The sequence below is a fragment of the Schistocerca americana genome, chromosome 1 (genome assembly GCF_021461395.2).
Source record: "Schistocerca americana isolate TAMUIC-IGC-003095 chromosome 1, iqSchAmer2.1, whole genome shotgun sequence".
Taxonomy (NCBI): domain Eukaryota; kingdom Metazoa; phylum Arthropoda; class Insecta; order Orthoptera; family Acrididae; genus Schistocerca; species Schistocerca americana.
Window position 1 is genome coordinate 143,730,636 of NC_060119.1, and position 26,679 is coordinate 143,757,314.

The window sequence follows — 26,679 nt, forward strand, 5'->3', positions numbered from 1 at the left end:
CAAACCATCCTTGCAACACTTCACACGATTCCATTTTTGGTCAAGCGTGACCAATCGCGGAACCCATCTTGTGGATAGCTTTCTCATGTCCAAATGTTTATGCAAAATATTATGTACCCGTTCATTCGAGATGCCCACAGCACTAGCAATCTCACGCACCTTAACTCTTGTTATCCATCACCATATCATGGATTTTATCAATGATTTCTGGAGTCGTAACCTCCACAGGGCGTCCAGAACGTTCAGCATCATTTGTGCCCATATGGCCACTCCGAAAATTTTGAAAATCACTAGAGTTACTTGATTCATACGGGTGCCAAACACAAAGAAATAGACCAATGTGGCTTAAACGTGGTGTGCGTTCTTTCCAAAGATGCTACTAACTAAACATGCAGTAATAGTTATATGTGGTGTGAACTCAAGAACATCCTGCAGAAGCCTGTTTACGGAACTAGGGATACTAAACTACTGCTTCCCAATATATTTATTCCTTAATGAAATTTGTCATTAAAAATATATCACTTTTTCAAACCAACAGCTCAATTCATGGAATCAATACTAGAAATAAGAATAATCTTCACAAGGATTTAAAGTCACTTAGTCTTGTACAAAAAGGTGTGCATTATTCAGGAACACACATTTTCAATAACTTGCCAGCAGCCATAAAAAGCTTAACAACCAATGAAATTCAGTTTAAGAGAAGCCTAAAGGATTTATTGGTGGCCAACTCTTTCTACTCCATTGATTAATTTCTCAGTAAAGCCAACTGTACAATATAACATCTGCACCATTTCAGTGCAGTAATGTGTTCATTGTAAATAAGTATTATAGTAGTTGTATTACATGTTTGTTTCCTTATAAATAAATAAAAAACTTTTTTATTTTAAATTCAGTGCACTAGTATTTGTAAAATGACTCTTTCATATAGTGTTCATTAAAAAATGACAATCATTCCACTTGGGACCTGTGGAATGGTACATTAGCTTTTTTGTTTTAGTTGTAAATATTTGTCATGTATTGTTGTTTTTCTGACATGTTCCACATCCTGGAGGACCTCCTCAGTACGGATCAATTGGAATGAAAGTAAATCTAATCTAATCTAATCATGACCTCGTTACGCGCCGGTGGTGCCATCTCTCGGATTTTGCACGGACTTTACAAACGCCCCTCGTATATCGATATTGTGAAGTATCGATACCTTTTCCCCATTCCTACCACTGCGCTCTTTATCTCCCGGCAGAACACGAGCCTCAGACGGAGCCCGCGCCGCCGCAGCCGGCCCTGGGGGCGGAGGGAGAGCAACAGCGGCCGGCGGGGGCGGAGGAGGGCGAGATGGCGGCGGCGCCCAGCACCATCGTGGGCCGCGACGGCGACGGCGGCTGCGTGCACAACAAGCGCGCCTACCGCAACGGCGAGAGCTTCCCCTCCAACAGCACGGGGCTGCGCGTCGACCAGCCCAACCAGTGCGTCCAGTGCAAGTGCACGGTGAGTACCCGCGCCTGCTTTGCACTCCTCGCTGCCCCGTTCGCCCACTTAAAGAGCGCCTACTGCCATTACTTCTTCTTATCTTCTTGCGGAGCTGTGAAACTACCGTAGGCTATCGTAAGTAAGCATAGACTACAGTAATTTTCCCAGTAGCTTTGATCAGTTAAGGTTGTACCCGCATTACCTGTACGTTAGGTGTGTTGCATACATATCAGGCGTTACCTCATAACGACCGGTTTCTTTACATATGCGAGCAGTGTCTTAGTAGATTCGCCCAGAAACTGGAAGCGGTGAACCGCCTAGAAACTGAATGAGGATATATAAAGAGCTACCTAACATACGGAACATTTTCATTGTACATAGCTATCCTCCTGTCTGTTACTTAAAAGTAAACAGCATTTATAGCAAAACTGAGACTGTCGACGATGTTTAACTCATGTTTTATTCGAAAAATTGTTGATTTGTAGCGTGAAAAAGAGGGATGTTGTAGCAAAAGTAAAGAAAACAGTGCTGGTTTACCATATTGCGCTAGAAAACGCAATTTCCTCAAAAAAGGCAAATTTAAAAAAAAAAACACAAAACAAAAATACGTCAAACTTCGCTTCAATATTTCGTTGAACTTATATAAGATATGTTCCTGTTATAAATAAACAACTTTCACATTTATCAATAATAACAAAAAACTCTTGCCTTTGATCCATTTTTTATGTTTGTGCATGTAAACTGTAGTTACATACATTGATTAATTTGGTTACATAAAAGCGCAGAACTTACGCGATAAAAGAATTTTTATTATGTATGAAATGCAATTTACATTCTGTAAGGATATAAAATACACACTGGACTAACAGTGGATGATGAACGGTTCTAATTATGTGCGAAACAAAAAACTAGAGAAACAAAGAAATAAAGAGAAGCTGTCAGTTCCCAGTTTCTCTCTTACATATTAATTTATGTTCCTTTCCCTACCAGCGCTCGGTTCAAATGGTTCAAATGGCTCTTAGCCTTATGGGACTTAACATCTGAGGCCATCAGTCCCCTAGACTTAGAACTGCTTAAAGCTAACTAACCTAAGGACATCACAGACATCCATGCCCGAGGCAGGATTCGTACCTGCGACCGTAGCAGCAGCGCGTTTCCGTACTGAAGCGCCTAGAACCGCTCGGCCACAGCGTGTACTGTAACAAAACTACCGAAGCGTAGAGCACAAGTCTAATTAGACGATAATGAGTTTCTAAGGGCACTAGAGAGACAGTTCTGACGTTGTCCTAAATACTGGCACCAGTACTTAAGAAAAATCAAGACGACAGGGGGGGGGGGGGGGGGAACATTTAACTGACTTATGCTTCTTCTCTACGATTTACAAATCCGAGTAGACTCGCTGCCAAGAAAGGGGGAAGTGCATCGTAGGGGGTAAGTCGTTCACTGCGTGTGCAAGGGTCGTCCAGGATTCTGATCTTTTCGGGTAACACACCTAGGCCCTACATTCACTAACTGATTGAAGCCAACGTAGCATAAAACAACTAAATAACTCCATGGAAACGCTAAGATCCGCCACGACCATACAGTGACGAAATATTTACTTGCATTAATTGTCCTTTATCTTTAACGGTTTCTCGGATCATGGCTCAGAACTTTATGAGGGAATGGCTGCTGGACAGTCTTGAATGACAAGGTGGCTTCATTCAGAAAACTGATCGTTTATTATAAAGTTCTTTAACGGATACACAGGGGAAAACGTAGACAAACTCACTTACATCAGTCCCTTACGTACACAGAAAGGGGGAATGGCTCACGTTAATTTAGCATGGGAATCCCACATCGTCACGCCACCTGACGGGCCACTTTAACGATGACAAACGCAATTTGCAACATACGTTCTCCTCGGAGTTCCCATATATGGACACGTCTACCATGATTTTGTACACAGAACGGGGAATCGTCTGAAAAGAGGATAGGGTAATGTCGCTGGGCTGTCAGTGCGCCTTTCTTTGCTACCACAGGGAAATCCGCAACATGAGTCACCGTGATGACAGTCCGTCGCACTCCAGACGTCACTGTAGACTCCTACTAGCATTGCTACAAACAAGTCTTTTTCCTAACAGCAGCCACGTGCTGCTGCTGTACGATCCCGCATTGTCGAGCAAAGAAAGTAACTCTGCTCTCGGGCGCTAGTCACGTAGTGTCGTATATCCTGCATGTCGTTGAGTGTGGCCCTCCTGAACCCATCGATTCGATATTCACGTGACAGTCATGGGATACCGACCAACGCAGGCAGCAGTATCGCGCAACGTTAAATTGCATCATCAATAGGGCACAGCCCTTCCGTTGCCGAATTACGACCCGTGCTAGTGGACGTTGTACTTACGCGAAGCATAACACCGTCTTCACAAGAACAACCAACATTTAAATGCGATTTCTGAATGATAAAATCCGCCGTGTAATCCTTCCTTGCAGACAAACTACAGGTGGCATTACTCTTGCCTTCTTTGTGCTGAAACTCTAATCGTTAGCGTACAAACAAGAACGCAATAAACCCTATGAAAATTTGATATTTGACACAGGTCGCCTTCATGGTGTGGTATATTAAATGGCCGTCAGCGTATGTCCATTTCTCTTGAGTGCATGTGCACCTTATATAGTACACAAACAGCCCATATTTGTGCGGTGTGCTATATTCTATACCATCTGGCTTTCAATCTGCTGCTCATACTTGGGAACTGCCATCAGCATTGCATTTCCTATTCTATAAATACAGTGGTTCACTGAATGATAACTTTTGTAACAGAATTGGTAAAGGCTACGAATGTAGAAATGTAATAGTCGTTGTATGCATTGTAGATTTATGTATTGTTTTGTACACTAATGATGGTGGAAAATGCACCCAATATAGTAATACGTACATAGGGCATTCATAGACGTGTTCAAACCCAGTTTAAACCATGAGTCAGTTTAGTGTGGACTGAAGTATATCAAGTATATCCCGCTGTACCTGTGATACATTGGTTGCACTGTTAAATAAATTCTGCAACTGTGATCTCTCATATATTTGTGAACCAAACGTACCGCCGTGTATAAGTTCTCCACTTTCATGCATTGTCTTTTTGAGTAGAAGTGTGTCTTCTAGTGCCTCGATAAAAAACAACCTGAGCGTGTGATAATATACGCACTCTAGCCACTGGACTGCGGGAATAAATTGCAGATTCGAATATGGTAAAGACATGGCATCCCATGTAGAACATTCTGCAAACAAATATGACGTAAATGATGAGTCTGAGAGAGAAAATAACCACATTTCAGAGAGTGATCGTAATACAGATACAAAGCAAGAGGTAAATAGTGATGAACCAGAAGATGTGGTTCCAATATTTCAAGCAAGCTATGAAGGAAAGGATGGCACTCTGCGGAAAAAACTGTGCCGCCAAGATGCACTTGCCTTCACACATCAAATCTGCTGTGAGGTCCGTCACTGCACTGGAAGAGGCAAATCAGAAGAAAGCTAGGTTGTCTACTAGGAGATGTGAAGTGCGTTCCAGAAAAAAAAGTCCACAATACCAAAACTACGCACAAGGTAGGTTAATATGCAAGGAACATTAATTTGCATTTTGGATAGAACTTATTGGCAACTTTTCTGAGTAGGGACGAGGGTGAGTCAAATGAAAACCATAAATGTGTAATAACAAATCGAAATTTCGCGCCGTTATCCTGTAAGTTGGTAAGCGTGCTACAAACAGCGTGCAGAATGGCCTGCAGGTGGCAGCATAGTGCAGATGCACACATACCGTCGCAGTATCAGTATAAAGATGGCCGCCCCACTTGCGACTTGCACCAGGGAAGAACAGCGTTCTGTTATTCGGTTTTTGCGTAGTCAAGGTGTGAAACCTATTGAAATTCATCGACGAATGAAGGTTCAGTACGGTGATGCATGTTTGTCACAGCAGCAAGTCTACGAATGGAGTAGGAAGTTCGCAAATGGTGTGACTTCAGTGGAAGGTGCTCCTCGTCCAGGTCAGGCACAACGAGTTATGACTCCACAGAACATTGCAGCAGTTGAAGCCATAGTGAAGGAAAACAGCCGAGTGACACTGAATAACATTGCAGCATGTTTACAGTTTAGTCATGGGTCAGCCACACCACATTGTGCATGATGTGCTTCAGCTTTACAAAGTGTCTGCAAGATGAGTGCCACGGCAGCTGACCCCTGAAATGAGAGAACGACGTGTTGATGCTTGTGAAGAACTTCTTCGGCTCTTTGAACGAGAAGGTGATGGCATCGTTGCAAGAAACGCTACTGGGGACGAAACCTGGGTTCACTTCCACCAACCGGAAACGAAGAGAGCGAGCAAGGAATGGCGCCATTCCTCATCACCAAAACCAAAGAAGTTTCGAACAGTACCATCAGCAGGGAAGGTTATGCTGACTCTCTTTTGGGACGAGAAAGGCGTCATTTTGGAGCATTACATGCCTAGAGGGACCCCTGCCACCAGTGCATCATACGCAGATCTCCTAAAAAAATCATCTGCGGCCTGCAATCAAACCAAAGCGACCGTGGATTGCTGTCAGCAGGTGTCCTTTTGCAACATGACAATGCAAGGCCCCACACTGCCCGCACAGCAGTTGCAACAATCACAGACCTGCATTTTTTAATGTCTTCCTCTTCCACCACACTCACCAGACCTTGCCCCAAGTGATTTCCATATGTTTGGACCAATCAAAGACACAATGGGAGGAAAGAAGTTCCGTTCCGATGAAGAGGTACGCCACGCGTTGCATGAGTGGTTGCGCGGACTACCAAAAGAATTTTTTTCTAAAGGAATCTATGCACTTTGTAAGTGCTGGAGGACTTGCATTGAGCGTGGGGGAGATTATGTTGAAAAGTGATACAGCTTTGTACCACTTCTGTAGAGTAAATAATATTTAAAAAAATATTTAAGTTTTCATTTGACTCATCCTCGCATAAAAGAACAACTCTCCAGAATGCCCTGTCTTTGTCAGATTAAATTTTTGTGATTATGAGCAGTACATATCTTTAAAATACACTGATCTTGTGATGTACACATATACATTCCAATTTCCTCAATAATTTCATGAAACTATTTTTTTCTGGCTGGTGTAGAAAACTCCCCATGCACGTAGCAACATCATAAAACTACGCACTGTGCATACGGATAAAGGCGTGTTAGTCAAGTCAGTCAAAGCAATAACCCCCACAAGGCCAAGTCCATAAGCGAAGACCGTCATAAAATGAATGAAATGCCGGAGTTGCACAGGAGAACATATACTCCTATAATTTTTACAGTTAAAACTATTAAAACGATGGGAGTAAACTACGATGAAAATATTTCTTCTGTGATATACTACGTAAAGATGGTGAAGGCGTCGCTGCTGGTGAGATGTGGATGACGACGCCGCTATCAGTCGAGACCTGAGAGATGAACTCCGAGTAGCTGCTGAGATGGTAAGAAAGGAGGGTGCAAGCGTGAGGGGCAATACAGATTGTGAGTAGGTTATGACGGGGGTGATGTTGACAGTGCCTGGTCGATAAGCAGGGTCTAGATCAGAGATGAGCGAGGGTTGAGAGGGTGGCGGAAGGATCTGGAATATAAGATACGAGAAATCATAGCTATTACGGAGTCATATAGACAGTAGTTTTTCCCTCGCTGTATTTGCGATTCGAAAAGGGAAGGGAATGAATATTAATAGTACAAGGTACCCTCCGCCGTAGACTGTACGGTGGTTGGTGCATAAGTTCGTAGCGTTCTTGCATAAGTTTAATAAACACAACAGAAACACATAACAGAGATTTTTCACTGTTTACGACAGTCTGCCAACGCTGGGGTAACTTCCGAAACTGTAGAAACCATATGGTTTTGAGGAGAAGAACTCATCGAGCTATCTTTGGAGCGCATTTTTATCCGGAAAGGAAGTTCCTTGAAGGCTGTTCTACAGAGAGCGGGAAAGGGAGTATCTGAGAGAGCAAGATCAGGTGAATGAAGTGAGTGCGAAAAGGCTTGCCAACCCAACTACTATATAGCGTTTTTTTGTCAGTCTAACAGAACACAGGTGTGCGTTATCGTGGGGTATCATTACTTCACGCAGTCTTCCTGGCCGTTGGTTCTTGGACTACGTCTGGGAGACGTCTCAGTTGTTAACAGTAAAAGTCAGCAGTGACGGCTACACCTCGGGGAAGCAATTTGTAGTACAGCACACCATCGTGTTCCACCAGATGCATAACAATATCTTTCGTGGATGCGCGCAGGCCTTTATACGGGGAGTTGTTGCTTTGTTTGGCATAGCCATTCCTGTCTTTTCCTTGTGTTAGCATAAACACGCCATTTATCGCCACCATTAACAATGCAGGGTAGGTATGATTGGAGTTGTTCACGGGCCAGTTGATGACGAGCAGAGACGCACATATGGCCGCCCGTTAATTTTTGTGATTTTGGCTTAGAGCATGCGACACCGATACACCCGATTTTTTAACCTTCCCCAATGTATGCAGATGCTGCATGATGGTGTAATGATCACAGTGCAACACATTTGCCAGTTCTCGAATACACCGACATGGATCATCGTGTATTAATGCGTTCAAAAGATCTTCCTGAACTTGGAGAGTCTCTAATCTCAAAGCGAGCCCCCTTAAAACGAGAAAACCATTTTCTTGCCGTGCTCTGTCCAATGACGCCATCTTCATTCATGGCACAAATGTTTCTGTCTGTCTCCGCTACTGAACTCGAACAGAAGAATCTGTCGGAAAAGTTCGATTTGTCTAGTTGGCACTACATAAAAAATGACACTACATAAAAAATGGCAGTCGATAAATAAGCCCTTAGCAATCGGAATACCAACATGCAAAACAAACACCTTACGAATTTACGCACTTTTGCAGACAGGGGACTGCGAGGGGTAATGAATCATTAATTTGATTAAATGATATGGTGTCTAGCGCTGTAAGTGTTAGGGTGGATTAATGTCAAGGAATATTTCTGGAAGTCTGTTGAACTTTCCTTAGGACAGAGTTTGAAGGATATAGAGGAGGAAAGAAGGAGATATACACCACTGGCCATTCAAGTAGCTACACCAAGAAGAAATGCAGATGATAAACGGGTATTCAATGAACAACTAGAACTGACATGTGATTACATTTTCACGCAATTTGAGTGCATAGATCCTCAGAAATTAGTACCCAGAACAGCCCTCTGGCCGTAATAACGGCCCTGTTACGCCTGGGCATTGAGTCAAACAGAGCTTGGATGGCGTGTACAGGTACAGCTGTCCATGCAGCTTCAACACGATACCACGGTTCACCAACAGTAGCGACTGGCGTATTGTGACGAGCCAGTTGCTCGGCTACCATTGACCAGACGTTTTCAATTGGTGAGAGATCTGGAGAATGTGCTGGCAAGGGCAGCAGTCGAACATGTACTTTATTCAGAAAGGCCCGTACCGGAACTGCAACATGCGGTCGTGCATTACCCTGCTGAAATGTAGGGTTTCGCAAGGATCGAATGAAGGGTAGAGCCACAGGTAGTAACACATCTGACAAGTAACGTCCACTGTTCAAAGTGCCGTCAATGCGAACAAGAGCTGACCGAGACGTGTAACCAATGGCACCCCATACCATCACGCCGGGTGATACGCCACTATGGCGATGACGAATACACGCTACCAATGTGCGTTCACCGCGATGTCGCCAAACATGGATGCGACCATCATGATGCTGTAAACAGAACCTGGATTCATCCGAAAAAATGACGTTTTGCCATTCGTGCACCCAGGTTCGTCGTTGAGTATACCATCGCAGGCGCTCCTGTCTGTGATGCAGCGTCAAGGGTAACCGCAGCCATGGTCTCCGAGCTGAAAGTCGATGCTGCTGCAAACGTCGTCGAACTGTTCGTGCAGATGGTTGTTGTCTTGCAAACGTCCCCATCTGTTGACTCAGGGATCGAGACGTGGCTGCACGATCCGTTACAGCCATGCGGATAAGATGCCTGTCATCTCTACTGCTAGTGATACGAGGCTGTTGGGATCCAGCACGGGGTTCCGTATTACCCTCCTGAACCCACCGATTCCATATTCTGCTAACTCTCTCTGGATCTCGACCAGCGGGAGCAGCAATGTCGCGATACGATAAACCGCAATCCGACCTTTATCAAAGTGGGAAAAGTGATGGTACGCATTTCTCCTCCTTACACGAGGCATCACAACAACGTTTCACCAGGCAACGCCGGTCAACTGCTGTTTGTGTATGAGAAATCGGTTGGAAACTTTCCGCATGTCAGAACGTTGTAGGTGTCGCCACCGGCGCCAACCTTGTATGAATGCTCTGAAAAGATAATAATTTGCATATCACAGCATCTTCTTCCTGTCGGTTAAATATCGCGTCTGTAGCACGTCATCTTCGTGGTGTAGCAATTTTAAAGGCCAGTAGTGTACGTTCGTATAGGAACAACAGCAGTGTGGGACTGAAGAGGATTGAGGAGTAAATGCCTAGTTTATCTTCGTAGTTATAAGATACATAGGTTTAGTAAAGGTGTTCGAGGAATTTGAGGAGAAAAAAATGGTTCAAATGGCTCTGAGCACTATGGGACTCAACTGCTGAGGTCATTAGTCCCCTAGAACTTAGAACTAGTTAAACCTAACTAACCTAAGGACATCACAAACATCCATGCCCGAGGCAGGATTCGAACCTGCGACCGTAGCGGTCTTGCGGTTCCAGACTGCAGCGCCTTTAACCGCACGGCCACTTCGGCCGGCTGAATTTGAGGAGAGGAGGGAATTTCTTCAAATGGCGAAGGGCGCACATAGGAAAGGGAAGACAAGTAAGGAAGTCAGGGCGGATTCATAGCGCTGTACGGGCTTGTAAGGCGTGGTAAAATTTTGAAGGTGTCCATTTGTGGTCAGGCTTCGCTATTTTATGCAGCCATGGCCCACGGCTTCATGACACGTGGTGAGACCTGACGGGTGTGTATGTTGAATACGCTGTAAGCCCTCTGTTAATACGCTGTAAGCCCTCTGTTAATACGCTGTAAGCCCTCTGCTCGATGTGCCGCACTCGCTGGCATCGCTAATTCGTTTACAGCATTACAAACTGAAAATATGCCGCTGCCTGTAGTCGACTAGTGGCCTGTTGGTGTGTTCCAGGAGGGAGTGGTGATCTGCGAGACGCAGACGTGTCCGCCGCTGGACTGCAGCAGCCCCGTCAGCACGGCCAGCCATTGCTGCCCCGTCTGTCCCGGTGAGTAGGCATCCTCTGCCTCCAGCTTACGCTCCAGTCAGGCTAGCACACTGGACAAAAAATTAGTCGCTCCCAGGAGACATGACACTTCCGCTGTGTAAGACCGTATTATATCTCTTAAAAAAATAATGTAACTACTTGTTTAGAGGAAACACTCTCCTAGTAAATTTGTTTGTCCTTTGATTTATCGTGATCTGTTACTGATTTATAGCGAAGTTAGTTTTTACGTTTTGCTTTCAAAAAAAAAAAAGAAAAAATACAAAAGAGATATAATAAGCAAAATAATGAATTTCGTAGGTTGCCCATTACGTATTATATCTGGTTTTATCGAGCGCCAGGCTCCCTACAAATTACTGTAAATGCAATAGCGTAGTATTACTCAGCTCCAGTTCACTTATCTGAAATTATTACTATCACAGAAAATAGACAAGTTTTAATAAAATTATTTCACTGGATTCCTTCAATTAATCTCACTGAATATTTTTACATAATTGCTTCCGCTTCGGCTATCAGACATTGTGCTGTGAAAAAATATTTTTAAATGTACTGCGTAATGGGGGCTAATTGTTAACAGTCAGAGATCACTGTTCCTCGCTCCGCAGCAGCTGGAAACATGGTAAATAATTTTCATTAAATATTCTTTTCATAAGATAAATGTGGCGTAGGTTTTTGAAATAACACACGGAGATCACTTTATACTAATATATTCTTACTAGGACACAGTTTACACCATTAAATATTTGCAATTACGTTACGACAGAAACAAATGCTAGCGCAGCACAATAGCTTGCGTACCTTATTCCAGCTAACACCGGAACGAACAGAAGAAAACAGACTAGACAGAAGAATGAGCATTGCATTATTATCTTACAAAGATAATAATACTTCTTTTAATTATTTACACATTATAATCTCATACAATAAAAATAATGTCTTTTCTGCATCTATCTGCATCTATCGATCTATATTGTATATTTTTACAGTTAGTGTTATTACCTTTCGCAGATAAATCGATGTTTGCAGGTCATTTTGAGTCACACACAGTCATTTTTATTTATGTTTCACCTCGATAATGGTGAATATTGTAAGACGGACACTACAACCGCCTCTACCCTTGGTAATGTCTCGAATTCGGCGAGGAGGAGGGTCCACTAGTTTCTACAGATATGTCATTTCCAGCTGAAGCTTCTCATTGATGATTATATCCAGTAGAATTAACAAATTGCGGAACGTTTATTGGTAACACTTACCTGTTGCTCCAAATAGTACCTGGCATTTCCTGTGGGATTAAGAGTGGGTGATTATGTGCGCCAATCGAAGAGAGAGAGGGTATCTGAGTGTTTGTCAAATCAGGAACGTATTCGTGCAGGCCCGTAAACGCGGTTGTTCTCATCTTGGCAGACGGGGGTGTGCAAGATATACTCATTATGAACAAATGCAAGAAAGGGCAACACTTGCTCACCAAGATTTTTCAAATAATCATATTGGTACATACGACAATACAGACTTTCTGGGCGAATTTTATTGATGAAGTCTTCTCGGTTTATCAGCTGAGTCGTGGCGTCGTGTTGTCGCAAAGTTTCGACGAGTTTCCTACCTCATCTTGAGGCGAAGTACTTCGCTCACGTTCACGTTAACCTAAATAAATGTGCCAACGTCATGCTACGGAAAGCACACACAAAACAACACAGTACCACCCTGCATACATTTTGGGTTAAACACCTCATTGAGTCGAAGTTGCACTCAAGGCCTTCCATCCTTTGAGAAGAGACAAATTTACCAGTAGTCGGACTAAATTACACTCCTCCAGTCCGCTACTCTCCAGATTATGTGTTATTGTCACACTGAAGACGTGCAGCTTTATGTGACGCATCAACAATGGCCTTTTGCGAGGTACCCGTCCTGGTGGCCCACCGGGACCATCCGACCGCCGTGTCATCCTCAGTGGAGGGAACTGATTTTTTTTTTCAAACAACAGTATCGTCCTCTTTCAAGGTAGTTTCCTTCCGCAGGTATATACCGGCGGAGACGTTGTTCGCAGTCTTGGTAGCAGTGCTGAAAAGTTTCAAATGGTACGACTTTTGCCGGCTGGAGTGGCCGACCCGTTCTAGGCGCTACAGTCTGGAACCGCGCGACCGCTACCGCTACCGCTACGGTCGCAGAGCCATTTGAACTATTTGGTACGACTTTTAACAAGTCGGTCACATTCTTTTGGGCTTTCCCCAGAGACCCAAAATGACGTCCTCTTACGACCTTTTTAAATTTCTGGACAAGAAACAAGTCACAACGACTCAGATCAGGTGAATATGGGGACCTTGAAACTAGAGAAATGCCTTTTGAAGTCAAAAACTCCGTGATGGAAGTGGCCGTGTGCATGGGGTGTTGTGATGATGCGATATTCAGTCTCACTCGATTCACCTTTTCCCTGAACCTTTCAACGACATCTTTGTAAACTACTTGGCTGATAGTCTGTCCTGGAGGAACAAATTCTTGACGCATAATGCCCCTAGTGTCAAAAAACCACAACAGCATTGTTTTGACCCTTGACTTGCTCATTCGAGTTTTTTTCGGTCGAGGAGATGTCTCAAGTGTGCCACTCCTCACTCCGGCGCTCTGTCTCAGGATCGTATCAAAACATATGGGTTTCATCACCTGTGATCACACGACTGAACCATTCGTGGTCAATGGCAGTCCTCTTAAGATGAATAACGCACACGTTTCTTCGACTGTCCATCTGCTCAGTTGTGAGGTTTTTCGGCAGTACTTTGACACAAACCTTTCGCATGTGCAAATATTCGGTCAAAATTTGATGTATGGTGAAGGTGTGTAAGAGGCCACTCGTCATCCTTATTGTTAAATGTCGGTGTGAACTCACAAGAGCATGCATGCGTTCGATGTTTTCGTCATTTTTAAAGTTAAAGGTTTCCCTGAGCGAGGTTCACTTTCAACGTGTTCTCGGTCTTCCAAAAACGATTTTTGTCACTGAAAAACTCGTGCTCTTGATAAGGAATGTTCCCCATAGGCCTGCTTCAGCTTTTCAGAGGCCACATTCGCGTACTCTCCAAGTTTAATACAAAACTTGATGGCGTAACGTACTCTAAATTCCGCTGTTTCATTTTCGTAGCACACAACAAAAACAAAACTTCACTCAGAAATGTACAGAGTTGAAACTCGGACTGAGCATCTGGAAGTAGTACAACACAGGCTTGTCAGACACTGACACGGTGTTGTCAGTCTCGTTACTTTTCTCACACGCCTCGTACATTTACTGTTTCCTGTCAGGTTAGAAACCGACTATATTGACAAGACGTCACACTCGCCCCCAGTCCCTGTCGGCTAAGATCTTTTTACTACCACTGCTCTTACGCCGTGTTGCATGACTTGAAATGGTACACAGTTCTTACGTTGGACACTCCGTGCTGAAACACTTACAGATCTGGCAAGTTCATTCACAGAGTTGTCATGGGCACGGCCAAGCACACAAGCTTCTTGCCATCCTGTCATATCTATCCGTCGATCCATCTTGCTGCTCTGATTCCATACAATCGACTAGCACATACACACCACTTTGCTGTCATGCCTTACGTCAGCCGTAGGGGGCCACACGATCGCCATAGCAGCTACACACCACCTATAGCGCTCCAAAGCGACAGGATGATGATGGTGTTTGGTTTGTGGGGGCGCTCAACTGCGCCGTCACCAGCGCCCGTACAACGTCCAAATTTTTACACAGTCCAATTCTTACACAATCCAATCCAGCCACTGCCACGAATGATGATAATGATGATTAAATGGTGAGGATAACACAAACACCCAGTCCCCGGGCAGAGAAAATCCCCAACCCGGTCGGGGATCGAACCCGGGACCCTGTGAGCCAGAGGCACAAAAGGGCAGGGGTGCCTAATACAAGGTGGTTAGACAGGGTTATTACAAATGACTGAAGCGATTTCACAGCTCTACAATAACTTTATTATTTGAGATATTTTCACAATGCTTTGCACACACATACAAAAACTCAAAAAGTTTTTTTAGGCATTCACAAATGTTCGATATGTGCCCCTTTAGTGATTCGGCAGACATCAAGCCGATGGTCAAGTTCCTCCCACACTCGGCGCAGCATGTCCCCATCAATGAGTTCGAAAGTATCGTTGATGCGAGCTCGCAGTTCTGGCATGTTTCTTGGTAGAGGAGGTTTAAACACTGAATCTTTCACATAACCCCACAGAAGGAAATCGCATGGGGTTAAGTCGGGAGAGCGTGGAGGCCATGACATGAATTGCTGATCATGATCTCCACCGCGCCGAAAATTCAAAGCGTTTGACTTTGTCATCGGGTGTCAGGGCTTGTAGCAATTGTAAACGGTAAGGCTTCTGCTTTAGCCTTTTCCTTAAGATTTTCCAAACCGTCGGCTGTGGTACGTTTAGCTCCCTGCTTGCTTTATTCGTCGACTTCCGCGGGCTACGCGTGAAATTTGCTCGCACGCGTTCAACCGTTTCTTCGCTCACTGCAGGCCGACCCGTTGATTTCCCCTTACAGAGGCATCCAGAAGCTTTAAACTGCGCATACCATCGCCGAATGGAGTTAGCAGTTGGTGGATCTTTGTTGAACTTCGTCCTGAAGTGTCGTTGCACTGTGTTGACTGACCGATGTGACTGCATTTCAATCACGACATACGCTTTCTCGGCTCCTGTCGCCATTTTGTCTCACTGCGCTCCCGAGCGCTCTGGCGGCAGAAACCTGAAGTGCGGCTTCAGCCGAACAAAACTTTATGAGTTTTTCTACGTATCTGTAGTGTGTCGTGACCATATGTCAATGAATGGAGCTACAGTGAATTTATGAAATCGCTTCAATCACTTGTAATAGCCCTGTAGTGTCTCGATCCATTTATAAGAAATAATAGATGCATTTACATCATGCACATGTATGTTTATTGTTAATTAATGGCAAATCTCATTTCTATCGTTACTTCTATTACTAATTTTACGTGTACGTCTGATTTCATATCGCTTTTTACAGTAGTACAGATTAGTATTCAGTGTGACGTACTCTAGATGTCTACCTCTTCATCTTGTACGCTGTGGAACTATTTCTCTTAGTTATAAGCATTATCGTGATTGTATCCACGTTGTAAAAGCGTAGCCATTCATTAATCGAAGTGCAAAGTTTGTCCAAATCTTTCCATATTTCCTTGCGAGTGCCCAATGGCGATATCTTGTAGACATCGTAAGCGAACTGTTTGATAGGGCAGCTGCGCTTGCCTCATACACCGAATGTGTTTTTGGAAGACATGGAATGCAGACGTTGAAAAGTTGCTTAAAATTACTTTTCTGTGGCTAATAAGTGAGTCCACACCCTAGAAAATTCGGTGGACTATTATGTACACAGAAAGTGCGACTGTACATGATTATTGTTTCACTTTGTGCAGGTCCCCTCAGCTATAACCAGCAGTCATCGTCCATCACATTTAGTGATCCATCGGCACCCAGCGGACGCAAAGACAGAAACTGCATCTCCACTGGCAAGTAAGTACCTCTCCAGTTATTAACCTTAACGACAAAATATTTTCAGTGAACTATAGAAGACCTAAGGGTGGCTCATATTATAACTGCAGTTATCTCATGTTCTTAGAGAAGAACCCAACCTATAACTTTACGAAAAAAGATAGATAACTGAGTTACTAGGAACATGTTAATGAAAACCGGCAAAGGACTAGACTTAATTAACATAGGAAACTAATTAATTAGGATAAAATAAAGGATAGCTACTAGGAAGTAAAACTGAGAAGTGAAATCTCTTCAGAACTTGAGGTTAAAACATGAGTCGCATTAAGAGTTAGAATTTTGCCATTGATCTTTAACTGTAGCATTGAAAACTTCATTAGAAAATGGAAAAATTAATAGATCATAAGATTTTTGATGCAGTTATACAAACGTATTAAGGGAGAATTTTCCAACAAGTTTGATTAGCGTTTGCGGATGAACTGCGATAGCAGATTGAGTGGTCAAGTCATTAAACAGATCTGCAGACCGATTTAAGAAAAAAATTTATCTACATAACGCAGTCATTCATTACGTTTAAAGATTATTATTAATCTTATTTGCCATATTGAGCGTGCAGTAAATATTTATCAAATCTGAGTCAAACTTCAGAAAAAAAATTGAAATTTGTGGTAAGTTCCCATGGGACCAAACTTCTGAGGTGATCGGTCCCTAGGTTTACACTACACACTACTTAAACTAACTTACGGTAAGGACAACACACACACACCCACACACACACACACATATGCTCGAGGGAGGACTCGAACCTTCGACCAGGGGTGGGGGGGGGGGGGGTGGGGGGGGGGCCGCGCGAACGGGGGCAAGGTGTATTAGACCACGCGCCCCAAAGTTCAGAGTTCAGAACTTTTATTAATGAATGATCTGTGAACGTTACCTAACCCTCTTCTGAAAAGCACCGCCGCTTATCACTATATGTAGTTAGCAGTCATTTGTGTTAAGGTTAAATCACACTTCCAAGAAATTCTAAGTCCATTCGCTGGGCGATAGATGTGGTGGGCGATTGGCACTAATCGTATTATCCGGCGGGACGTCGGCACCGCAAGTGGACCCACTGCCTTTCCAAGTTGAATCTCCACTTCGCTCATCGTCGGTCAAAGCAGCCTCTTAAGTACACGGCGGGCGGATAAATACTTTGCAAAGCTATAATTCCGCTCGTCGGACCGACACGACGCAGCAAAATAGTGCGCCAATGGCGTCACCGTCTGTACGCCGGGCCGGAACTATGGCGTCTTCCGGGCGTATGCCTGTAGCGCAGGCAACCCCTCAGACACTGATGTACCGCGTGCAGTCTCTGTGTTCGTGGATGCAACATTATGACATTCACGTCGCTTTCTACTTCGATGTTGGATTTACACTGTTTTGACTTGTGCAGCTATACTAATCTTCCATAAGGAACCCATATACACCGGGTTATTATGTATGACTACACTATCCTGAGTTAACTTCACTTTAAAAATACTGTCGAAAGCAAAAGTGACTTAAAATGGCGCGGAGAACTGCTGCAAAAACCAGGTCAGATACTCGACCACCGGAGCAGTCAATGGACGCACATGCAATGTCAGTAGCTTAGTATCACCAAAACATTTGCTTTATAACAAATTTTGTCAAGAAATACAACGTACATGTTTTTCTCTTTATATGTAGGCAGGTGTATGGTGTCAAACTTATAAAAGCCCTGGTAAGTTATCAACCAAGTGATAAATGATTAATAGTACGATTGGCGTAAATAACATTTAAGTGATTTGTAGGCTTTGATGCCCTGTCGAAACGCATCGCTAATAAATTAATGTAAGATTCAGAATCCTGAAACACTAACTCAGTCACTTAATTGCAGTCTGCCAAAATAGCTCAAGATTATTGCTACTGAACCTCCTCTGAACACATTGGAATTTTTTCTTGGCGTAATCTACATCTACATGGTTGCTCTGCAATTCACACTTAAGTGCCTGGCAGAGGGTTCATCGAACCATTTTCATACTACTTCTCTACCTTTCCACTCTCGAATGGCGCGTGGGAAAAAGGAACACCTAAATCTTTCCGTTCGAGCTCTGATTTCTCTTATTTTATTATGATGATCATTTCTCCCTACGTAGGTGGGTGTCAACAAAATATTTTCGCATTCGGAAGAGAAAGTTGGTGATTGAATTTTCGCAAATAGATCTCGCCACAATGAAAACCGCCTTTGTTTCAGTGACTGCCACCCCAACTCGGGTATCATATCAGTGACACTCTCACACCTATTGCGCGGCAACACGAAACGAGCTGCCCTTCTTTGCACTTTTTCGATGTCCTCCGCCAATCCTACCTGGTACGGATCCCATACTGCGCAGCAATATTCCAGCAGAGGACGGACAAGTATAATGTAGGCTGTCTCTTTACTGGGTTTCTCGCACCTTCTAAATGTTCTCCCAACAAAGCGCAGTCTTTCTTTCGCCTTCCCCACAATATTATATATGTGGTCCTTCCAATTTAAGTTGCTCGTAATTGTAATACCTAGATATTTAGTCGAATTGACAGCCCTTAGATTTGTGCGATTTATCGTATACCCAAAAACTATCGTATTTCTTTTAGTACCCATGTGGATGACCTCGCACTTTTCTTTGCTTAGTGCTAATTGCCACTTTTCGCACCATACAGAAATTCTCTCTAGATCATTTTGTAATTAGAGTTGATCGTCTGATGATTTTACTAGACGGTAAATTACAGCGTCATCTGCAAACAATCTAAGGGGGCTGCTCAGATTATCACCCAATCAGTTATGAAAATCGGAACAGTATAGGGCCTATGTCACTACCTTGCGGAACGCCAGATATCACTTCTTTTCTACTCGATCATTTACCGTCTATCAGTACGAACTGAGACCTCCCTGAGAGGAAATCACGAATCCAGTCACACAACTGGGACGATACTCGATATGCACGCAATTGGATTAATAGTCGCTTGTGAGGAACGGTATCAAATTACTTCTGGAAATCTAGGAATATGGAATCGATCTGGGATCCCTTGTCGACAGCACTCATTACTTCGTGGGAATAAAGAGCTATCTGTGTTGCACTAGAACGATATTATCTGAATCCGTTTTGGTTATGTATCTATATCTACATCTACATACGTACTCCGCAATCCACCGTACGGTGCGTGGCAGAGGGCACCTCGTACCACAACTAGCATCTTCTCTCCCTGTTCCACTCCCAAACAGAACGAGGGAAAAATGACTACGTATATGCCTCTGTACGAGCCCTAATACCTCTTATCTTATCTTCTTGGTCTTTCCGCGAAATATAAATTGGCGGCAGTAGATTTGTACTGCAGTCAGCCTCAAATACTGGTTCTCTAAATTTCCTCAGTAGCGATTCACGAAAAGAACGCGTCCTTTCCTCCAGAGACTCCCATCCGAGTTCCTGAAGCATTTCCGCAACACACCAGTAACAAATCTAGCAGCCCGCCTCTAAATTGCTTCTATATCCTCCCTCAATCCGACCTGATAGGGATTCCAAACGCTCGAACAGTACTCAAGAATAGATCGTATTAGTGTTTTATAAGCGGTCTGCTTTACAGATGAACCACATCTTCCCAAAATTCTACCAACGAACCGAAGACGACTATCCGCCTTCCCCACAACTGCCATTACATGCTTGTCCCACTTCATATCGCTCTGCATTGTTACGCCCAAATATTTAATCGACGTGACGTGACTGTGTCAAACGCTACACTACTAATGGAGTATTCAAACATTACGGGATTCTTTTTCCTATTCATCTGCATTAATTTACATTTATCTATATTTGGAGTTAGCTGCCATTCTTTACACCAATCACAAATCCTGTCCAAATCATCTTGTATCCTCCTGCAGTCACTCAACGACGACACCTTCCCGTACACCACAGCATCATCAGCAAACAGCCGCACATTGCTATCCACCCTATCCAAAAGATCATTTATGTAAATAGAAAACAACAGCGGACCTACCACACTTCCCTGGGGCACTCCAGATGATACCCTCACCTCCGATGAACACTCACCATCGAGGACAACGTACTGGGTTCTATTACTTAAGAAGTCTTCGAGCCACTCACATACTTGGGAACCAATCCCATTTGCTCGTACCTTAGTTAGGAGTCTGCAGTGGGGGACCGAGTCAAACGCTTTCTGGGAGTCAAGGAGTATGGCATCCGTCTGATACCCTTCATCCATGGTTCGCAAGATATCATGTGAAAAAAGGGCGAGTTGCGTTTCGCAGGAGCGATGCTTTCTAAAGCCGTGCTGATGCATGGACAGCAACTTCTCTGTCTCAAGGAAATTCATTATATTCGAACTGAGAATATTTTCGAGAATCCTGCAACCAACCGATGTTAAGGATATTGGTCTGTAATTTTTAGGATCCGTCCTTCTACCCTTCATATATACAGGCGTCACCTGCACTTTTTTCCAGTCGCTCGGGACTTTACATTGGGCAAGAGACTCGCGATAAATGCAAGCTAACTAAGGTGCCAATGCAGTAGAGTACTCTCTGTAAAACCGAATTGAAATCCCATCAGGACCTGGCGATTTATTTATTTTCAACCCATTCAGCTGCTTCACAACCCCAGGGATGTCTATCACTATGTCCTCCATACGGGAATCTGTACGAGACTCAAACGGCGGTATGTTTGTACGATCCTCCTGCGTGAAAGATTTCTCAAATGCTAAATTTAAAATTTCGGCATTCGTTTTGCTGTCTTCCGTTTCCAGGCCAGACTGATCAGTGAGTGACTGGATTGAAGCCTTCGACCCGCTTACCGATTTTACGTAAGACCAATCAATAAGTCATTTTCTTCAAGGTGATTCATAATGTTCGAGTACAGTACATGCTCCAAAATCCTACTGCAAATTAAAGTCATTGATATGGGTCTGTAGTTCAATGGGTTACTCCTATTTCCTTTCTTGAATATTGGTGTGACCTGTGCTACTTTCCAATCTTTAGGAACAGACCTTTCGTCAAGTGAGCGGTTGTATATGATTGCTCAGAAAGGCGCTATTGTGTGTGCATACTCTGAGAGGAACCTGATTGGTATACCATCTGGGTTTCGTGACTTAGGTGCACCTGTGGAGCTAACTGTTAAGGTTGGAAGGGTGTTGAACGGGCCGAAGGACTGATGACTTTGTCTCGGTGCAGCAGTCGGTTCACCAAAGTCATGGCCAAATCACTTCGTGAGACACAGTGGACTGGCTTTTGCCCTAGGACTTTTACCCATAACCTGATGCTCCAGATCTTGACATGACCAACTGTCTTCCCTTCCCAGGCAAATACTGCTTCTTCCATCGCCAAGATTCGAACTGGTGACGTCAGCGTCAAGTACCTCACCACCAGCGAGTGCTGCTCAAACCGCCCGCAGACGTCTCTATTCACAAAGATAATTACGATAGCCCTTAAGAAAATGAGAATGAAGAAGAAAGGAGGAGTGGGGATTATTGGCCCGTCGACGACGAGGTCATTAGAGAAGCGTATGTTGGAGAAGCGTGGGGCACGCAACCGCACATGGCATTTCCGAAGGAACCAGCCTGCTTTTTAGGGAACGGGAACGAGCGGATGAGGATTTGAACAGGTTCCACCCCGAGTTTTTAATTTTTAAAAAAATTTTTATATACGTAATGTACAGGGTTATTACAAATGATTGAAGCGATTTCACAGCTCTACTATAACTTTATTATTTGAGATATTTTCACAATGCTTTGCACACACATACAAAAACCCAAAAAGTTTTTTTAGGCATTCACAAATGTTCGATATGTGCCCCTTTAGTGATTCGGCAGACATCAAGCCGATAGTCAAGTTCCTCCCACACTCGGCGCAGCATGTCCCCATCAATGAGTTCGAAAGCATCGTTGATGCGAGCTCGCAGTTCTGGCACGTTTCTTGGTAGAGGAGGTTTAAACACTGAATCTTTCACATAACCCCACAGAAAGAAATCGCATAGGGGTTAAGTCGGGAGAGCGTGGAGGCCATGACATGAATTGCTGATCATGATCTCCACCACGACCGATCCATCGGTTTTCCAGTTTAAGAAATGCCGAACATCGTGATGGAAGTGCGGTGGAGCACCATCCTGTTGAAAGATGAAGTCCGCGCTGTCGGCCTCCAGTTGTGGCATGAGCCAATTTTCCAGTATGTCCAGATACACGTGTCCTGTAACGTTTTTTTCGCAGAAGAAAAAGGGGCCGTAAACTTTAAACCGTGAGATTGCACAAAACACGTTAACTTTTGGTGAATTGCGAATTTGCTGCACGAATGCGTGAGGATTCTCTGCCGCCCAGATTCGCACATTGTGTCTGTTCACTTCACCATTAAGAAAAAATGTTGCTTCATCACTGAAAACAAGTTTCGCACTGAACGCATCCTCTTCCATGAGCTGTTGCAACCGCGCCGAAAATTCAAAGCGTTTGGCTTTGTCATCGGGTGTCAGGGCTTGTAGCAATTGTAAACGGTAAGGCTTCTGCTTTAGCCTTTTCCGTAAGATTTTCCAAACCGTCGGCTGTGGTACATTTAGCTCCCTGCTTGCTTTATTCGTCGACTTCCGCGGGCTACGCGTGAAACTTGCCCGCACGCGTTCAACCGTTTCTTCGCTCACTGCAGGCCGACCCGTTGATTTCCCCTTACAGAGGCATCCAGAAGCTTTAAACTGCGCATACCATCGCCGAATGGAGTTAGCAGTTGGTGGATCTTTGTTGAACTTCGTGCTGAAGTGTCGTTGCACTGTTATGACTGACTGATGTGAGTGCATTTCAAGCACGACATACGCTTTCTCGGCTCCTATCGCCATTTTGTCTCAACTGCGCTCTCGAACGCTCTGGCGGCAGAAACCTGAAGTGCGGCTTCAGCCGAACAAAACTTTATGAGTTTTTCTACGTATCTGTAGTGTGTCGTGACCATATGTCAATGAATGGAGCTACAGTGAATTTATGAAATCGCTTCAATCATTTGTAATAGCCCTGTACTTCTTGTGCTCTGACCTTAAAGGTGGGACGGGCCGATTAGAGTTCTGGCGTACAGTGCGGCCAAGAGTTTTATCAGCCCAACAGCAAGCGGCATTGTCACCTTGGTAAGACCGTTTCCCGCTCGATTACCGAAGTTAAGCAACGTTGGTCCCAGCTAGTACTTGAGAGAGTGACCGTCTGGGGAAAACTGGGTCTGCTGGTTGTAAGAACATGCATGTCGCCGAAGTAGCGCCCAATTGAAGGAAGGCTGTAGCGCCACACGACATATACTTATTTTTCGTCAAATAACAGGGGTGCCAGTGGTGGGGCAGAGGAAGTTCCAATTCAGACTGAACCACTTACAAACATTGCTCGAAAAACGAGAATAAAATAACTGGACAACATTGATCTGGGTAAGAGTCGTGTAAGGGGAGTTTCCACCAAAAAAATTTACTTTACTTCTTCATTGCCGATTTCAGCCAAATTTCAAAATCACGTCTATCACGTAAAGATGTAGCGATACCCTAGTGCTGAAGTCCAGTACTTCATTCGCTTTTGAGTTTTGAATTTTTAATGTGATTTGTAATGATATTCTTGAAAACCGACATTTTGTACTCAGACCCCAGTTTTCACATTCCAGATTTTTTAGATACGTTCCCAAGACATAATTCAAGAGTTCCGAGCATTCATTTTATGAGAAATGTTATTACTTTACTTTTAGCATTTTTTTCAAATTTAAATTTTCTTTAATTATCGGTACATAAAAGTGATAACAAACAAACTACATTTTCGATAATATTACTGCAAATACCTGAAGACTACTTCCTGCAAAAGTTTCAAATGAGATTGGTTAATATTTAGGATAAAAAAGTTGGCATTGAACTTAGAAAAACTGACTTATGGGAAAACAGATTTTAAAATTTATTAAAAAATAAATGCTAGTACAAGAAGCATACACGATAAAATTCACCAGCACCAAACGTTTTCTCTTCCCTGCTCCTGTAAGGATAGCCTTTTTCCGTCTCCATGCAGCATCTTCTGCACCACTTCGCTCATCTCTAGATAAGGAGATCGTCAACTGGTAGCATGATAAAGGAGTGATGGGTCTTTTGCTCCTTTCAGTCTTCAAACATCCCATACGGAACTGAGAAACAGCTTCTGCAACACCCAAAAGTATTTTTCTTTGACACTTGGACCAAATGACATTGTGTCTTGCCATCAAAGCATGTTGCCATTAGTGCATCAGATGCAAGTCTCTGACGCACAGTTGCTACCTTGGCTACAAAATCTGTACTAAGGGGAGTATGGACATTATGTCTGCGCGGTCTGCTGCTTCGCCTAGTACTTGACATTCGAATACAGTCAAATAGCTTTGACATCCAAGAGTAAACACTCCAAAGATGTGAAACAGCCATTAAAATGTTTTTGAAAAAAAAATGAAGGTGTAGGGTGGACTGTGCCCTTAAGCAGTTAGGAAGGCGAAAGCAGTGTATCGTTTAACCAGGTGAACAAATTACAAGAAACAGCAATACCATACCCAGCGAGGTGCAGGGGAGGGCAGTTAACCCTCACCCTTTTCCCCTATCATAGAATGTCGAACATGTAACGAGTATTGAACACTAACTTTTCTGCAGAGAGCCAATTGTCGCGAAATCCCAAAAATATTTCGCCGTTCGCTACTGTTCTCGTTGTAACTGAAATTATCAGATGGCTTTGGCTTTTAAAGACTTCTACTTCATATACAGGATACGGCGCCGAGACTTCATAATTAGATTTGTGCCAAAGCCAACAATTAATTGCAGTAGTTTCCATTTAACTTCAGTAAACCAGAAACGAATGAATTTTTTCACGAAAATAACCACGGCTGTTTCTGGCACTGTCTGTGTTACTTATTTTGTTTCTTGACTCACAAGGGGACAGCACCTACCGGTCATCACTGATTTAGTCCAAATTTATGGAATAGGCAGGACTTTGACAGAAATGAAAGTGATGGAACTGGGAGCTCCAGAGGGCCAAGCGTGCAGAATACATGACGTGAGATGGCGAGGCACAGCCGTTTATGTTAGCATTCGTTACAGGCTATGGCTAGTGCAGCGGTAACAGTACAGAAGTGGAATGCCGATGTCATGGGATCGAGTCTGCAAATAAACCGAAATAATGTTCAGTACTGTATTTATTAATATTTTCATAAAGGGCGTTAAAAGAAAGGGCAATAGAAACTTTGGGATTGCAAATAAATTTCCAGGAAAGCATTATAAGGCGTACACGAGAAATTCGTATGTAAAATCAGATGCCGTACTTTTATTATTTTACAGTTGATGATTTACGTGTGCTGTGATGGTATTCATCGAAAAATCAAGGAGAGCAGTAAATTTCTTGTCATCCTGAAAACATTATAAACTCCGCATTTTTTTCAATTACATGGCTGTCTTAAAGTTTTTGAAGAAAGGCAGGCTTGGTCTACAATCATAAAAGGTTCGCTCTCATAGCACAGTTTGACAGCAAGCCACGCGTAAAACACCATTTCGCCAATTTGTGCAGTGGAATGTATATTGATGCAGTGTACTAGGAATGCGGTTTCTATTTTTTTTTTTTTTTTCGCCGTGAGATGAGAGTAGTTTGGAAGCTTTTCGATCAGCGCTGCACCACCGGAGTGCGTTTGCGGGGAATCACTTTAATAGTGCACGATGGCAGTCTTTCTTCATCTTGAAAAATCTTGTCGTATAATTGTGGTTTGTCCTCCCCGCGACTCAGTCAACGGAATAAATCTGTTCTCCTGAACGTAGGGCTTCATCACATCTGTCCAAAAAAATCCGTATAAAGCTGTTGTAAGTTTCCCAGATTTTCATAAAATAATGACAATGTTCCTACGCTTTACCGCTTGGTAATCCACAGGTTTGTGAAACCTCGGTATAAAATTTTCCTTTCCTTTTCATGCCTTCTATGAAAATATTGATAAGTGCAATGAAATGAGCATTATTTCGGTTCATTTGCAATGTAAGTAACGTAAAAACTTAAAATGAAGAAAATTACTGCGTAGGGACTCGACCCCACGGCCCTGAGATTACCGTTCTGCACTCTTTCCATTGCGCCAACCGCTGCCTCGAAACTACGCTAATATAAATGTCTCATGCCTTCCTCCCACCCTCGACCAGCATCAAATATCTACATCTACATCTTCATACATACTCCGCAATCCACCATACGGTGCGTGGCGGAGGGTACCTCGTACCACAACTAGCATCTTCTCTCCCTGTTCCACTCCCAAACAGAACGAGGGAAAAATGACTACGTATATGCCTCTGTACGAGCCCTAATCTTATCTTACATTTTGTGGTCTTTCCGCAAATTTAAGTTGGCAGCAGTAAATTTGTACTGCAGTCAGCCTCAAATACTGGTTCTCTAAATTTCCTCAGTAGCGATTCACGAAAAGAACGCGTC

General features: G+C 43.5%; 1 protein-coding gene across 1 annotated transcript in view; it reads left to right on the plus strand.

The window, feature by feature from the left end:
- Positions 1-26,679, plus strand: part of LOC124621793 (chordin-like protein 1) — a 626,534-nt gene that overhangs the window by 563,136 nt on the left and 36,719 nt on the right. The window contains exons 5-7 of the mRNA XM_047147229.1: positions 1,241-1,485; positions 10,630-10,723; positions 16,149-16,245. Of these exons, the coding sequence (XP_047003185.1) occupies positions 1,241-1,485; positions 10,630-10,723; positions 16,149-16,245 (436 nt within the window). The remainder of the gene's footprint in view (positions 1-1,240; positions 1,486-10,629; positions 10,724-16,148; positions 16,246-26,679) is intronic.